The sequence below is a fragment of the Odocoileus virginianus genome, chromosome 10 (genome assembly GCF_023699985.2).
Source record: "Odocoileus virginianus isolate 20LAN1187 ecotype Illinois chromosome 10, Ovbor_1.2, whole genome shotgun sequence".
NCBI classification, from domain to species: Eukaryota; Metazoa; Chordata; class Mammalia; order Artiodactyla; family Cervidae; genus Odocoileus; species Odocoileus virginianus.
The window spans coordinates 28,697,357-28,714,293 of record NC_069683.1 but is presented as its reverse complement, the minus strand read 5'-3'; the positions used below and the strand labels follow the sequence as shown (position 1 = coordinate 28,714,293).

The 16,937-nt window shown below is 37.9% G+C and overlaps 1 protein-coding gene across 2 annotated transcripts in view; it reads right to left on the bottom strand.

Annotated features, from left to right (window-relative positions):
- RAB6A (RAB6A, member RAS oncogene family) overlaps positions 1-832 on the bottom strand; it is an 85,475-nt gene extending 84,643 nt beyond the window's left edge. The window contains exon 1 of one of the 2 annotated variants that reach the window (XM_020902776.2): positions 169-832. In XM_020902776.2, coding sequence (XP_020758435.1) covers positions 169-238 — 70 coding nt within the window. In that variant the 5' untranslated portion in view covers positions 239-832. The remainder of the gene's footprint in view (positions 1-168) is intronic. The other variant, XM_020902775.2, reaches the window with a different exon arrangement.
- Between the last annotated feature and the right edge of the window lie 16,105 nt (positions 833-16,937).

Sequence of the window (16,937 nt, the reverse complement as noted above, 5' to 3'; positions counted from 1 at the left end):
GGTGGCGAAGAGGGGTCGGCGAACCGAATACGGGCAAGGGCTGCGGGGGGTAGAACCGAGCGCGAACGCGAGGCCCGCAGGGAGCCTCCACGGACTGAAGGGCCGCATTGGGGGGCGGTGCGGGGAAGCCACGGCCAGCTGCCAGGAATGGGGGAGCCGCGCACTCACCGCTCTGCTCCCCCAGGAACACCAGCTTGAATTTCCTCAGCGGATTCCCGAAGTCTCCGCCCGCGGACATGATGGAGCCGGAGAAGCTGCCGCCGCCTCAGCCCAGAGACCTCCCGGACCGACGCTGCTCCAACCGGTTGACGAAGAGGCTAGAGGAAGGGCCGGCGCCGAGCTCTCTCGGCCCCTACAGGGCCCGGCGGCGGAGCAAGGCTGGAGAGCAGGGCTCCTCTACACAGACAGACAGCCGTCGCCGTCGCCTCCCCTCGGAGTCGCCTAGCACCTAGCGAGGCCCGCAGCTAGAAAGGGAGTGAAGGCGGTGTCGGAAGCAGCCAGGGGTGTGCTAGGGGTGGGGGGGATCCCAAGGCTAGAGCCTTTCCCCTCTCAGCACCCGGCACCGAAACTGAGGTAAAGGTGGCGGAGTGGGAGCCGCAGAAGCGTTTGGGACCTCTCACACGCAGCGCTTCAGCTCCACAGCTGCCGCCGCCGCAGCCCAACCTGCTGAGTGCGCGAGCCTGTGGCGCGGCGCGGGGCGAGCCCGGGCGCGAGCCTGCCGCCCCGCCAGCCCCGGCGTGCGTGCGTGCGCGTGCGCGCCACGGCCTGCGCCTTCCTGGTTCAGCCTGCTTTACCAGCTCCGCCCGCTCAGCCGAGATCAGGGGTGGTTAGGTTTTCACTGGCTTGGGGAGATGCAGGGAGGTGGTGGGGCGGAGGCTAGAGGAACTGTTGGAGGTGGAATAGGGAGCACTTACGTCACTTACTGGATGAACCAATCGAAAGAGGTCAAGGGCAGGCAGAGATGGGAGAGAGGTGGCGGCGCCAGAGCGCGCCCGCTACCCTCGCGTGGTGGAAAGTGGCTGAGCGTGGCGGCCATGCGAAGAGTGGCCAGTCGCAGCCTGAGGGGAGGGGAGGGAATTGGGGCGGAGGCGGGGCCGGAAAGGAGATGGAATTGACCCAAACAAGTGCAGGTGAAGTCGGAAGGCTTAAAGGTGTACGGATGGTTCCTCTTTCCTGAGCCCTCAACCTTGCTTCTCATTCCTCACATCCGCCCTTCACCCCCTTTCTCCATTTTCTTTCTTGTAATTCCTCACATGATACCCTTCTTGATACATTCTCCGCTGTTGCTCCAAGGAGTTTCATAACTACCAGAAGCAGGGCTTTCATATTTTTTGCAGATGAAGAAACAGAAACTCATCACTTACAAAAGGACTTACAAAATCCACAGTCATAAAGTGGAACCCAGGTTTTGTCTTTTCCCCTATTGAACCTCCACAACTCCTTGTTGATAAGCCTATTCACTTTCTTAACCTGACCTGCTATGGTCTTCTGTTACCAATCTTTGTTGCTCAAATGTGGACAGCTCTAGGTGACCCCACCTTCTACTGTGATAGAAAAGGATTTAGATATCAGGTAAACCAAATCCCCCATTTCACAGATGATGTAACTGAGGCTCATGTAGGAAATGGGTTTGCAGGCAGGTCACACAGCAAATTGGAGGTAGAGCATGGCCCTAATGTGAGGAAGTGGACGTTCTAAGGATCATCCGTTTCTTCTAAAGCAGGGTTTCAGAATCTGCTGTGGATAGACCTCCCTTAAATTAGCCATCTACAGCTTGCCTATTTTTTTTTCTTTTTTTTTTTTTTAATTTTTTTGTGTAATAAAGTTTTATTAAAGTATAAAGGAGATAGAGAAAGCTTCTGACATAGGCATCAGAAGGGGGCAAAAGAGTACCCCCACAGCTTGCCTATTTTTCTGTGGAGAGAATCCATAACTTTCAACCCAGTTCATGACCCCCAAAATGAAGATGACCCCCAAAACTAATGTCACACTCAAGAGGAGCACAAGAAGATGTGACAACTGAGAGTAATGTGGATACAACTAACATGATAACTAAACTGTTAAGGCTGAATGGGATCCTGGAACAGAAAAAGGACATTAGGCAAAAACTAAGGAAATCTGAATATATATGGACTTTAGTTAATTACAGTGTAACAATATTCGTGTATTAATTGTAACAAACGTATCATACTAATGCAGGGTAATAGAGGAAACTGGGGGTGAGGAGAGGCATATGGGGATTTCCTGTACTCTACTCATTTTTTCTGTAAATCTAAAACTTTTAAAAAAATAAAGTCTATTAATAAAAGATAAATGTTAAGAATTATCAAATAAAGGAATTGTCAAGTTAGAGAATTTGTCATCAACCCCTTACCATACTTCAGTCACAACATACCATACTACAGGAGAGCATATGAAAAAGTAATCCTTGCCCTTGAAAGAGACACTTTTTGAAAACTGGTATCAAAAATACTTCCAAATTAATAATAAAAAATAAGTTATTAAATTTGTGTATAGAGCCATACCATTCACAAAACACATTTATGTACATTTTCTCATTATTAGAGGGTTATTTACTTAGCTATAGAAATGACAGGATCAAACAATTGCCTTCTCAAACCCAGGGATGAATTGCTGAATGAGCTAGAATAAATTGAGAGGAGGAAAAGAGGTTCTTACGCTTTCATCTATTCTAGCCTATCAAGACAACAGATATATCCTCAAATCTCCTTCTCTATCAAAATTTAATTCTGTCTAGTTCCTGTCAATTAAGCAGCAGAAAGATTTTAGAACACACATCTAAAATGAAATGGTAAAAACTTCAGTTGTGACATGGACACAACTTTGATTTTTCTTTTTTAATATTTGATTTTAAAAGTAATTTGTCAGAAAAAAGAAAAAGTAATTTGTCAGGTCTGCTAAGGCTATTCCCACCAGTAACCCAGAACCTTAGTACACAGAAAGAGTAGCTAATACCATGTAGAAAAACTAAGCAAACAAAAATGAATGGTGATTTTTTTTCTTTCTGATGTGTACCAGGTTTCCATTATGTTTCCTAAAATAACATTTAAAGGAACATCTGAGGATTGGAACTATAATTATTTTGTGCTTCCTCCAGAACTTTATGAATCAATTCTTCCCTGCTGCTTTGATCTCTGTAATCACCTGGGTGAGTGTGATTATTCCTATCATTCTAAAAAGCGATATTACTACATAGGCATCTCTTACCGCAGATGTTTTTAATGCTTTAACTTCGCATTTTGCATTGACACATATACAGCCTCATTCTCTTCTGAAGCTAAATACATATTTATCGAGTGCCCTGTGTAAGTAATATGTTTTATCTTTAGAGATCTTATGGTCTAAAAGTTGCATATTGTGTACTATGCAACTCCATTCATCAAATGGAGAAATTACTTGGGAGAAGAAGGAATTAAAGGGGCCTTTTTCGAGGGTGCTTTCCCCAACACTTTCACCTCTATGATTTCTCTTTATCTTGAACACTTTCCTTCCTCTTCCCAATTCCTACTCATTCTTTAAAATTACCTTTAAAAAGTTCTAAAAATACTTCTCAGTCTGCTCCCATTCCCACCAAGAGTAAATACCCTTCCTGTCCTCCCATTGTATCCTGCATGCATACTAAGTTGCTTCAGTTGGGTCTGGCTCTTTGCCATCCTATACACTGTAGCCTGCCAGGCCCCTCTGTCCTTGGGGGTTCTCCAGGCGAGAATACTGGAGTGGGTTGCTTTTACCTCCTGCAGGGGATCTTCCCAACCCAGGGATCAACCCCTTGTTTCTTACATCTCCTGCATTGGCAGGTGGGTTCTTTACCACTAGTGCCACCTGGGAAGCCCTCCATTGTATCCTATTCTTCCCCATCACTTAATTGTATTTTTTAATTGTCAGTCTTCCCCACCTGACTACAAGCTTAATGAGGTAAAAGCTCATGTCTTATATTCCCAACATTTGCAGAGTGCTTGCTCCACGGTAAGCATGTAACAGATTTTTGTGAAATAAATGAGAGATTATTTTTAGTTTTCTTCAAAAGGTGAACACGATTTGGGCATATGGAGATAGAAGGGCAAGAGCATTTTGGAGAAAGAAAACATCACTTAAAATCGTGTGATGTAAATTGATACTGCATTCCTTTAAAACACTTATGGCAAAGATGCCCAGATCAGAATTTCATAACTAAAAATTGGTGACAGTGGGAGAGGACAGCCTTGGCAGCTCCATTGGGAAAGTACCAGAGCAGTTTTTTGTTTTTTTTTTTTTTCCATTAGTTTAAAAAGGATTGCTAATTTGAAGCCCATGAGTGTGATCAGGAATCTAACACACAGAAATCATAATACAATTACAGCTTGTCTTTCTGCCCCCAGAAAAAAATCTCCTAAGGGAGGACCAAGATTTCATCTTATTTCCTGTGACAGACACTATTTGTTGCCTATCCAACCCAACACACACACACACACTTCCACAATACATATTGGAAATGATGAATACTTTTCCAACTTCTCTTCAACTAAGCTATATGGGCGCCTGACTTTATCTGAGCTGATGGGATACAAAGGAAATGTGCCAGAGACTTCTAAGATAAATTTTCTCCCTTGATGAAAAGAGATAGATGAGGAAAAACTGCCACTTTTCTGCCACTGAGTATGGTTATATAAGGACATGATATCTAGAGCAAACACATTATGTGAACATTAATATATAATCCTGAAGAAAAAGGTCAACTCACTGATGATGGCTAAGCAAAACCTAAAAGGCATCATCGTATCACTGAACTTCCTCTGGGTTTTTTAGCAAAATAATAAATGTCTTTATATGTATTAATGTCTTCACAATATGTCTTTGTCATTGTTACTTGTGGCTGGAAGCATCTGATAGTCTCATCTTTAGATCCCTTGAAATACTTCACACAACTCCTTAAACATTAGGCACTCAATACTGTGTGTGTATGTATGTATACAGTAATAGTTACCAGACTGGAATGCCTTTTTCTGCTTACTACTCCCTAAAAAGAATTTATTACTCTTGGAGAGGCAGGAAATCAATAAAAGCAGAAAAATTACCCAGGTAAAAGAACTGAACTCATATTGCTCATATTTGAAACAAATAATAACTCTGGCAGGAATTCAAATTCCATCAAATGTGAAGCCCTTCTAACCTATTCTGAAAGTTATTAAAATCATTGCTACTAAAAATAATACTGGATCAATATTACAAAGCATAAAAATGACAAATGCCCAATAATTCAAGGTGACCAATTAAATGACCACAATTAACACAAGAAATATTTAAGCAAGTCCTATTTCAAAAGGACTACAATTAAAAAAAAAAAAGAAGAAGTGGGAGGCCTAATATCAAAACCTGTTTTCCAAATACCTTATGTGCTGTGGGAGTAGCACAAAGGTTATTCAGTCAAGGTGGAGGAGAAGGCAGTTAGAACCTCAGTGGAATGGTTCTTCCTATGATTATGGCCAATTCATAAGCTAAGTCAGAAGATATTTTTGCTACAGAGTGATCTGCACAATCTATTTTTGATAGTTCCATTTTGTTCTGTTCATGTGAATCATGGTCCCTGTTATGAATAATGTGGTTTCTCAGAGACTTAGCTGTGAGATGTTACTTCTAGGCTTTGAAATGCAGTGGGGGAAGAGGTTGCTTCTTTTAAAACTAGTCCAGAATGTGTAATACCTGACACATTGCTGGAGCTCTCGACTCCCCACACTCTACCCCCCACAAATAACAGTCTCCTCTAAGATGTGCAGGAGAATGAATCATCCCACCTGCTACTAAGAGATTATCACTCTCACAGAAGAAGAGAACAACTGCTTTTACTGCTGTTTATGTAAAGAACAGAGTATCTTAGGACAGAAAAATGAGACCAATACTGTTTGCACTTAAATGCCAACAGACCGTACAGCCAAATTTTAACTTGCCTAAAACACCAAGAGAAACCACCTTTTCATGAGCATTTTTCTGGATTTTTGAATTTTAAACAAAAATCAAAAGATATCAAAATCATTATTTTGTAGCTGAAACTATCCAGTGAGGTGATAAGCTACAGTATCATTTGGAAAAACTGAACAAACTTCCAGTTTTAGCATAGAAGATTAAAGTTGTTTCTGCTTTCTTCCTTCTCTGGAATTGTTCCAAAACAAGAACGAAAAAAATAAAATGCAAACTCTGGCTTTAACATCTCTAACCCAGTTCCATAATATTTTAAGTTAGGAGACAAAGAACAATGGTAGCTGACTGAACAGAGGATAGAAAGTGCTTACTGAAGGGGAAAGTAACAAGAAGCAAGTCAATCAGCCAAGCAGAACTCCAGAAAAGCTCAGGAATGTGAAGTTCCAGGTACCACAGAAGTTAGGGAGGAGAAAAGGGACTCAAAACAAAGGAATTGTATCAAAGATCATATAAACAGTAGTTACAAACCTATCCCTAAAAATGGAGGAATTGAACATACGAGGCTCTAGGCATAGTACCTCTAGGCATATACATATCAGGCATAGTAGAGTACTAGGGTGAGGTGCTGTCAGAAGATATGGGGCTTGATAGCCAATGGTCTCTCTCCAAGCACCTTTCGTAACACGGGCAGCAACTTATGTCTGAAAAAGAGATGGGAAGATCCTTCTTTATATAAGCTGAAACATCTCAGAGAAAGGGCCAGTAAATTCTGAATATAGAGGTAAATTCAGTCAGTTCACCATCAAATCATCCTATAATGAACCCTTCTAATCAGTAAATGCCACCCCCTCACACTGAGCTTCTGATTATTTTGATGCTTCTCTAAAAACCTGAACAAGCTGTAAAGGTTTGCTATATATTTGACAAAATCTCCAATATTAAATAGAGAATATAAATAAACCAGGAAAAAAAGGAAGATGTATGATAAAAGCTATTGCATTTTTGAAGGAAGAGCAAGATCCTATTTTTAAAAAATGGACACTTTCAAAACAGGCTTTCTTGGAAATTAAAATTATGACAGCCAAAGTTTAAAAATAAAATATTTGGAAAATAACATTAAAGAAATGTTCCAGAAAGCATAACAAAAAGCTAAGAAATGGACACTAGATAATTTGAGGAGTATCTAGGATTAATCCAGAAGACTCAGCATACAAATAATAGAAATTCTATAGAGAGAGAATAAAGAAAACTTTAATGCAGAGATTATTATAAAATAAATTATATAAAATAAGTTCTCACATCTGGGAGACATGAGTTTCCAAATTGGAAGGGTATGTCATACATCCAGCAAAAATAAAAATATTTCAGGTTACATCACTATGAAATTCCATATCAAAGACAAAAGAAGATCTTAAAAGTTTCCAGAAATTAAAACAACACATGTTGAAAAGATTAAAAACCAGAATGGCATCAATATTCTCAATAATAACACTGGAAATTGGTGGGGCGGGGGTGGCGTGTAGGGGGAATGAAGGAACGTCTAAGTGAAAAGATTTTCAACCTAGAATTCCATTCCCAAGCAAACTATCATTTAAATGTGTAGGTAGAGTAAAATACTTCCAGATATTTTAAAGGTCTCAAAATTTCATTCTTTTCAAAAAAGCCATTAAAGAAGCTAAATAACGAGTTAAACAAAAGAAAAGAAAGTTATAGATCTAGATATAGTAGATCTACACACGAAAGAAGTAAAAGGTATTCCTAGGAAAAGCCAAAATATAAAATCTAGAGAGTAACCAACCCAGACAGAAAAGAGTAAAGTTAATTTTACTCTTTGGCTGCACCACACAGCCTGTGAGATTTTAGTTTCCCTACTAGGGACTGAACTTGCATCCCCTGCATTGGAAGTAGCAGAGTCTTAACCACCGGACTACTAAAGAAGTTCTGAGACTGATGAAGTTAAATTTGACCATATGGAAAATGGAGTTGAAGGAAAACTTACCAACAAGTCAAAAAAAAAAAAAAACTAGACAAATGAAGAGAGAATTACAGCACCATTAGACTTTTTAAAACTATACGTATACACATTTTGATTAAATGTAATTGAATTCTATAAATGGTGTTGGAAAAACTGGACAGTCACATGCAAAAAAACTGAAACTAGAACACTATCTCACACCATATACAAAAATAAATTCAAAACAAATTAAAGACTTGAATGTAAGACTCGAAACAATAAAACTCCTAGAAGAAAACATAGGCAGTACTTTCTTTGACATTTGTCTTAGTAATCTTTCTAGGTGTGTCTACTCAGGCAAGAGAAATAAAACCAAAAATAAACAAACGGAACAACATCAAACTAAAAAGCTTCTGAACAGCAAAAAAAACTATCAACAACAATAAAAAAAAAAAAAACTAGTAAGTGCAAATGAAATATTCAATAAGGGGTTTATATCCAAAATAATAAAGAACTCATACAACTCAACGACAAAAAGCAAATAACTCAATTGAAAAATGGGCAGAGGAGTTGAATAGACATTTTTCCAAAGAAGACCTACAGATGACCAATCGGCACAGAAAAAGATGCTCAACAGCACTAAATATTAGGGAAATGCAAATGAAAACTACAATGAGATACCACCTTACAACTGTTGTTTGTTGCTGTTCTAGTTTCTAAGTCATGTCTGACTCTTTTGCAGCCCCATGGACTAGTCTGCCATGCTCCTCTGTCCATGAGATTTCCCAGGCAAGAACACTGGAGTTGTCATTTACTTCTCCAGGGGATCAAACCTGCATCTCCTGCATTGGCAGGCAGATCCTTCATCACCAAGCCACCAGGGAAGCCCCTCATAACTGTTAAAATGGCTATTATAAAAAAGGCAAGATATAGCATATGCTGGTGAGGATACAGAAAAATGGAAACACTTGTGCTGCACAATTGTTAGTAAATTGGTGCAACTATTATGGAAAACAGTATGGAGGTTCCTCAAAAAAGTAAGAATAGACCTAACGTGATCCAACCATCCCAATTCTGGGTATTTATCCAAATAAGAGGCAATTAACATGAAGATACTAATTCAAAAAGATATATGCACCCCTATATTCACTGTATCATTATATATAATAGCCAAGATAAGGAAACAAACTAAGTGCCCATCAATGGATGAATGGATAAAGATGTGAGATATATCTATCTATCTATATATATATAAAATCAAATACTATTCAGCAATAAAAAGATGAAATCTTGCCATTCATGACAACATGGGTGGACCTTGAGGATAATATTCTAAGTGAAATAATTCAGATGGAGAAAGACAAAAACTGTATGATTACACTCATTTGTAGAATATAAAATAAAAGACTAAAAAATGAGCAAACTAAACTGGACAAAAATATAGCCATAGATACAGAAAATAGAGTAGTGGTTACCAAGAAGGAAGTGGCAGAGGAGAGAGAGAAATGGATAAAGGGAATCAACTTCTATGGTGACAGAAGGAAGTGATGTAACATATATAGTGATGTAAGGTATAAGGTATATAGAATGTTTTATACATGAAATTTATATGATGTTATAAACCAATGCTCCCTCAATCAAAAAATAAATCAAAATTTAAAAATGTAAGTGATTCTTTTAAAGTACCGAGATGGTTTATGCCAGGCCACACTGATCTTTTCTACTACACATCCATTTTCATTCTTAAAATTTGTGCCAGTCCTTCATTAAGCATTAATCACATGTTACCGTCTATTGTTATTAAATTTCTTTCAGAAAACTAAATATTTGAGTGCCTATTAAGCCCCTAATTTAGTTGTTGTACTTTACAATAATGCTATGAAGTAGATATTATTATCTTCATTTAAAGATGAGGGAATAAGAGAATCAATCATAGAGCTAACAAGATGTGGGAATTACTTAAATCAGAATATTTACTGTCAATCTTGACCTTTTCTTCTTCCTTATCATTCATATTTAATTAGTCACCAAACCATATGATAGCTAATTCTTCAACATCCCTCTGTTACAATTAGTTCCATCTTCACCATTACCATTATTCAGTTCAGTTTAGTTCAGTCACTCAGTCGAGTCCGACTCTTTGCAACCCCATGGACTGCAGCACACCAAGCCTCCCTGTCCATCACCAACTCCTGGAGTTTACTCAAACTCAGGTCCATCGAGCTGTTGATGCCATCCAACCTTCTCATCCTCTGTCGTCCCCTTCTCCCACCTTCAATCCTTCCCAGCATCAGGGTCTTTTCAAATGAGTCAATTCTTCTCATCAGGTGGCCAAAGCATTTGGAGTTTCAACTTCAGCATCAGTCCTTCCAATGTATATTCAGGACTGATTTCCTTTAGGATGGACTGGTTGGATTTTCTTGCAGTCCAAGGGACTCTCAAGAATCTTCTCCAACACCACAGTTCAAAAGCATCAATTCTTCTGCGCTCAGCTTTCCTTATAGTCCAACTCTCACATTCAAACATGACTACTGGAAAAACCATAACTTTGACTAGACGGACCTTTGTTGGCCAAGTAATGTCTCTGCTTTTTAATATGCTGTCTATGTTGGTCATAGCTTTTCTTCCAAGGAGCAAGTGTATTTTAATCTCATGGCTGCAGTCACCATCTGCAGTGAGTTTGGAGCCCCCCAAAATAATGTCAGCCACTGTTTCCACTGTTTCCCCATCTATTTGCCATGATGGGACTGGATGCCATGTTACCACTATTAAGATAATATGAATGAATCTAGGCCTTTATAATTATACTCCTACCACAGGCCCATTTCAGCATGGCACCACAGTCCAAAGAAACAAAAAATATCACTCTCTCCACTCCGCTGTGTTCTCCAGTAGAAAGTCTCATTACACCTACAATCAAAATCAATCTAAGGAATCTCAAAAACAAAGATTAGGGAACCCCAAGCTGAAACTAGTGACTCAAAAATCTCTAAAGGTATGGCCTAGAAAATCCGTTTTTAACATGTTTATTAAATGGATTTTTATGCACCCTAAGTTTGAGAATCAACATGCTATTCTATACTTTCTTTGTGTCCTAGTTTTCCAATTAGATCATAAGTTATTCAAGGTAGGGTTGTACCTTGTGTATATAATATACTTATAGGGTCTTATAGTGTTTGGTGATCAGAAATACAGGTATTTTGGTGCATCAGAGTTAACATCATGAGTCATTGCCTTTCTGACAAGGGTGACATACAAGGGTGGCATACTGGCAGAATTTGAATAGATGAAAAGGGAGGAGAAAAAAGTAAAAGTACTGAAATTTGTATAAATAATATTGTAATAACTGCAAACAACCGGTGTCAATATTTATCTTTAAGTCTCCTGAATATAATTACCATTAGAATTCTCCCCTTAGATTAGAAAATTCCAGCACTGAGTGGTAGAATCAGGCTGAAAATCCTCGTTATTTTCATCAGTAAAAGCAAGAAGTTTCCATATCACTGATCCTAAAATACATTTTCCTAGCTTCACTTGACATGCAAATTACTGGTTTTTGTTATCTAAACCTGAGACTATCAAGGTTAATATGCAAACAGTCTTGTCAGAGGAGGTTTGCAAGAACATCTACATTGCAGCTTGAGTCCAACACAGACAACCGAGTCAACGTGTGCTCTTTGTCCATAGTCCACGTAGTCTAACGAGGAAAAGAAAAGGCATAGGTTATTTACTATGTTATCCTTTTACTGAAATTATCAGTTAGGAATCTTTCAACTGGAAGAAATAGAAAACTCAACTCTAAATAGTTAATAGTTTAAACAGTGGGGCAATTCACATAAAGAAGTCCCAAGTTAGGGCAGCTTCAGTAATTTCTATCCAACAATGTTTGTAAAGACTACTTTCTTCTGTCTTTCTGTTCTGCTTTCCTCAGTATATTGACTTTGCCCCTAGATACTAGCTTACCAAATAATCACAACATGGCTGTGGTAGTTCTAGATAGTATAAAGTCCCAAGAAAGAAGATATTTCTGTGTATCTTCTTTTTTTTTTTTCTGGCTCCATATGTGATTTGTGGGATCTTAGTTTCCCAACAAGGGATTGAACCTGGGCTCTGGGCAGTGAGAGCATGAAGTCCTAACCACTGGGCCGCCAGGGAATTCCCCAATGTATCTCTTTATAAGTGAGAAACTTTCCCCAGAATCTCCCCAGCAGACACCTCATTACATCTCACTGGCCAGAATTTCTTTATATACCCATCCTAAATTTGTCCCCAGCGAGAGAAATAGGATTACTCTGATAAATACATGTGTATGGCTGTGTGGAGGGAGATGGGTTATTATAATAAAATTACAATTTTCTAATAAGGAAGAAAAGATGGAAAATATCATTTGGCAGTCCACCACCAATGTGCACTACATTAACACACCATTTCAGTTTCAAGTGACATACACATTTATTCATTCTACAAATACTTTTACCTACTTTATACCAAGCACTGTGCTTTCCTACTGGAAAGACAAAGCAGAAAAAGATTTGGCCCCTGCTCTTGAGTTTATATCAATCTACTGGTGAGACACATATATAAAAGTGCTAAATTCAATGATATAATAGAGTTTCAGGTACATTAAAATTCTATTTAAAATACACAGTCAACTAAGAAGAGTGTATTATGGTCTTACATATAGTCTTAAAGACTTCAGAGATCATACACATATTCCATATTTCATCCACCACTTTGAAACTTTAACACAGTATGGGTGAATCTTAATTTCCTTTCCCAAGAGGAACAGTATTTATCTGCTCATTTGATGAGTTTTCTGTTGCATTTTATTACAGACAGAGAAGAGCCACTGTTGATGATAAGTAATTTTACTACTCTACTCTACCAGACTGGAGCTCATGGCACAAGTCTCAGCTGGAAATAGAAATTTTGAAGACATAAGTTTGTAGATGGCAGTTGTGGCCATAAAGATGAACACAATCATTTAAGTAAAGAGTACACCGAAAGGTGAGGACAGAACTGGATGGAATAGCAATATTTGAAGTCAGGGAGAGAAGATAATCTGTGAACTAGCAAAAAGTTAGGAGGGAAACCAGGAGAAAGTGATTGCCAAAAAGAAGGGAAGAGAAAGTTTCAACAGGAAAGGTGTGGTCAGTAGGGCCAAATGTATTCAGAGCAGTTAAGTAACTTGTGGACTGAAAATCATTCATTGAATCTGTTCTCAAAAGGTAAGTAACTGCAAATGGGCACAAGGCTCTTTTCTAAGCACTAGAAATGTTCTAAAATTTTATTGTGATAATTGTACGATGCTTTAAATTTACAAAAAAATCACTGGATTATAATTAAGTCACTTATTTTTATCATAGGTAAATTATATCTCAATAAAGTTTTCTTTTCTTTATTTTTTTTTCCATTTATTTTTATTAGTTGGAGGCTAATTACTTTACAACATTGCAGTGGTTTTTGTCATACATTGAAATGAATTAGCCATGGATTTACATGTATTCCCCATCCCAGTCCCCCCTCCCACCTCCCTCTCCACCCGATCCCTCTGGGTCTTCCCAGTGCACCAGGCCTGAGCACTTGTCTCATGCATCCAACCTGGGCTGGTGATCTGTTTCACCCTAGATATACATGTTTCAATGCTGTTCTCTTGAAACATCCCACCCTCGCCTTCTCCCAGTTTTCTTTTCTTTAAAGGGTCACTGGCTTGAGTTAGAAGTTTCAGTGGAGAGAGGAGGACAAAAGCCATATTTGGGTTTAGGAGGAAATGGGAGATTAAGAAATGGAGACAACAACAACAACAAAAAGAATAAAAGAAGAAATGGAGGCAGATGGAGGCTCTTTCATCTAAGGAATTTGGTTCAGAAGAGAAGGAAGGAAAAAAAAGGTAGCAAATAAAGAGGTGAGACATACAAGGTCAAGGAAGGGAAGAAGATAGTGAGTTTAGTTTTATACATATTGCATTTGAAGTAAGAATTTAAATAGCTAGAGGTAGATAATTATTAGTTTTTGTTTAGAAGTAGGAATTGTAGTACAAGGTTCCACAGTCGGTGGACATAGGATTGAAGCTGGAAAGGGAGCAACCACATAAAATTCCCCTCTTTGATCTCCAGGCAAACTCCCTTTCCCATAATTACTGAGCTCAGAGAATATCTGTAGGATTTAATCATCTCTAACAGTTTCTAGGCATATAAACATCAAATGATTCTTTAGTATACTATATAGTAAAGAAAATCTCTCCAACCTCCCCACTCCAGTTCTTCACTATCAGCAAGTTTTTACTTGTATTGAACTCAGCTTTCTCTTTTCAAAATTAAGTGCTTTCAAACTCATTTAAGAAAAATGTTGTGTGCTGTTGTTTTCTGTTATTAGTGTTTAAAAGACTGCCAAATAGCCTACAAAAATATTGGATCACATCTCTCTCTGTAGCCTTGATTTCTCCATCAGGATTAAATTAAATAATATCTGTAAAGCATTTAGTATATCAGCACATAGAAAGAACTCAATAAATAGTTACCATTTGGAGGGAAAGATAAAAAAATGTTTATGTAGAAATGTTGCTCTCTTCCACATGGGATAACATCCCTTTTGTATTGATAGAAAAGTTAATATTAGTATGAGCTACTAACCCATTTTACTTATAAACTCATCAATTGGTCAGTGAAATTATTCATATTGCAAAACAATTCATCCATTGCAAAGGGGTCACAGACTTCCTTTTAGTACCATCTTCTTGTTTGTTTATTTATTTTTATTTTATTTAATTTTTTGCCACACAGAGTGTGGAATCTTAGTTCCCCAATAAGGGATTGAACCCATGCCCTTGCAGTGGAAGCATGGAGTCTTAACCACTGCACTGCCAGAGAAATCCCTTTAAGTGTTTGTTTAGAGATCATTAAATTCAAAAAAAAAAAAGAGAGATCATTAAATTCCATTAAGTTCTTAACAGAAGGCAAACCAAAAGCTCAAGTATAACAAACCACTATTGATTAAATATCAATCACAAATGAAGATAAAGCAAGTTTGAAATTATAATGAAAAAAAGAGCATCTAAGTGTATAGCTTTCTAATTTTTCATTTTACTCTAGAGAGAATTAAAATATTGGACAGCACTGTTCAATACCAGTTTTTATGCTTTGGTAGCAACAAACAGAAAAACCATGCTAATTTCAAGATAGAACTTCACTATAGACGAAGGACTCTTGTTTTTACAAACACCTGAGAAGTACCAATATTCAACATTCAAAGAAATAAACTACAGAGACATTGACAATCAGTTCTATATATTAATTTTACTATACATGTAATTTTCATTTGCTTATATATAATTTCAGTGTCTGCCTGGTATCTTCCAATATTATAAAATCTTTGAGGACACACATTTTACCTTCAGTTTGACCGACAAAGCCTAGCCCAACATTTCACTATAGTGATGTTCAATAAAACATATTAAGTTGAAATAATAAATGCAAAATATTGGTATATTAATTGAATTGTGTTGCCGGATAAAACACTTGATACCAGATTAAATTAGAATTTAAAATTCTATATTCAAATTTAACTGGGCATCCTTATTTTTGTTTGCTAAATCTTGCAACTCTATGAGTAACCTTTAGTAAGAAATCAGATCTTGCACTCCCACAGATTGGCTAAGGGTTTCTTTCTGCCTTAATCTGAAAGCTTTAGAACCAAGCAGTCTCACATGCTCAACAGAGAGACTAAAATAGAAAACATGTACTATAATGGTCAGATTTTATAGAAGATAGATTAAAATACTCACTATAATCCTTATTCGCAGAAAAATTTGGAAGGAGATAATTATTATGCCTTTTTATATTCCTGAGAAGACATATGCTCTGCAGGTACAAAGATCATATTTAGACACACTTTTCTTTCAGATCTGTTTACTTTTAAAGGCAGTTCTGATAGAAGATGGGCTGAGGGTTGGGAAGGTTTATGGAAAGGTTTGAAAGAGACAGTATTATCATTGGCAATTTCTTCACTTTTTAAATTAATTGCTTAGTGAATGCAACATTTATTTTGGACAATTAAAAAAATTTTTTTAAGTAAAAACTTCCTTTTTTTTTTTTAAAGCACAACATAATATGGACAGATGGAACTGGAACCTCTGACTTCGGTGTGGTCATGTTTTTCAAGTATTACCTCAAGGATCAAGGAGACTGGGTCTATACAGTGAAGAAGCTTGACCCTATGGGACAACAGACTTGCTCAGCCCATTCTGGTCTGTTAACCTCAGACCACAAATACTCTTGACACCCAACTACCATCAAGGAATGCTTCAAGGTACTCATGACTCATTAACCATCCCCTCATCCTCTGAGGATTCTTAAAATTTCATGTCCCTTCTGCTACCTGCTAGCTCTCAAGAGACTTTCTGAAACCAAGCTCTTCAATCTGTGAGCCCTGAAGCCTTCCTACAACTCTTGCTGTTCAGAATCTGGTCTCATTATTGCCTTTGATCATGCTTGTTGTAAGGCAAGGTAGCATCCCCATACTTTGAATCACTGCCAGAGTATTAAAATGATTTGAAGAAAAAAGAACATAATATGACCCTACCAACCTTACCACCTACTTCAATTAGGACAGGGTCTAAGATCCCTCCTATTCCTGTGATTTCTAATTGATCTCTATTCCAAACTTTATAGTCTCAAGGGAAAATAATAATGCTATTAAAATGTCCAGAAATGAACATGATGAGGAAGCACTGGCACTATAGATACACCACATTTCTTCTTGACTTGTATACATGCTAAAAGGAGTAGCCTTGTTCAAGTCCTAATAGAGAGCACCATATACATTTCAGAGAAAGAGAAATTCATAATACTTACAAATTAATGAACAAAATAGGAATAAAGACCCTAACAGACCTAAAGTTCTCTATAGGTATTTGTTGAATAAAATGACTTTAAACTTCAAACATATGTGCTCAATTTTAAAGGCAATTTTGCAAGGCATTTCTATTCATGTACACTGGTAAAAAAAATTAAGTGAAATTGACATTTTGGCTCTTGGCCTCAACAGGGAGCCCCCTCAAGTAACTCAG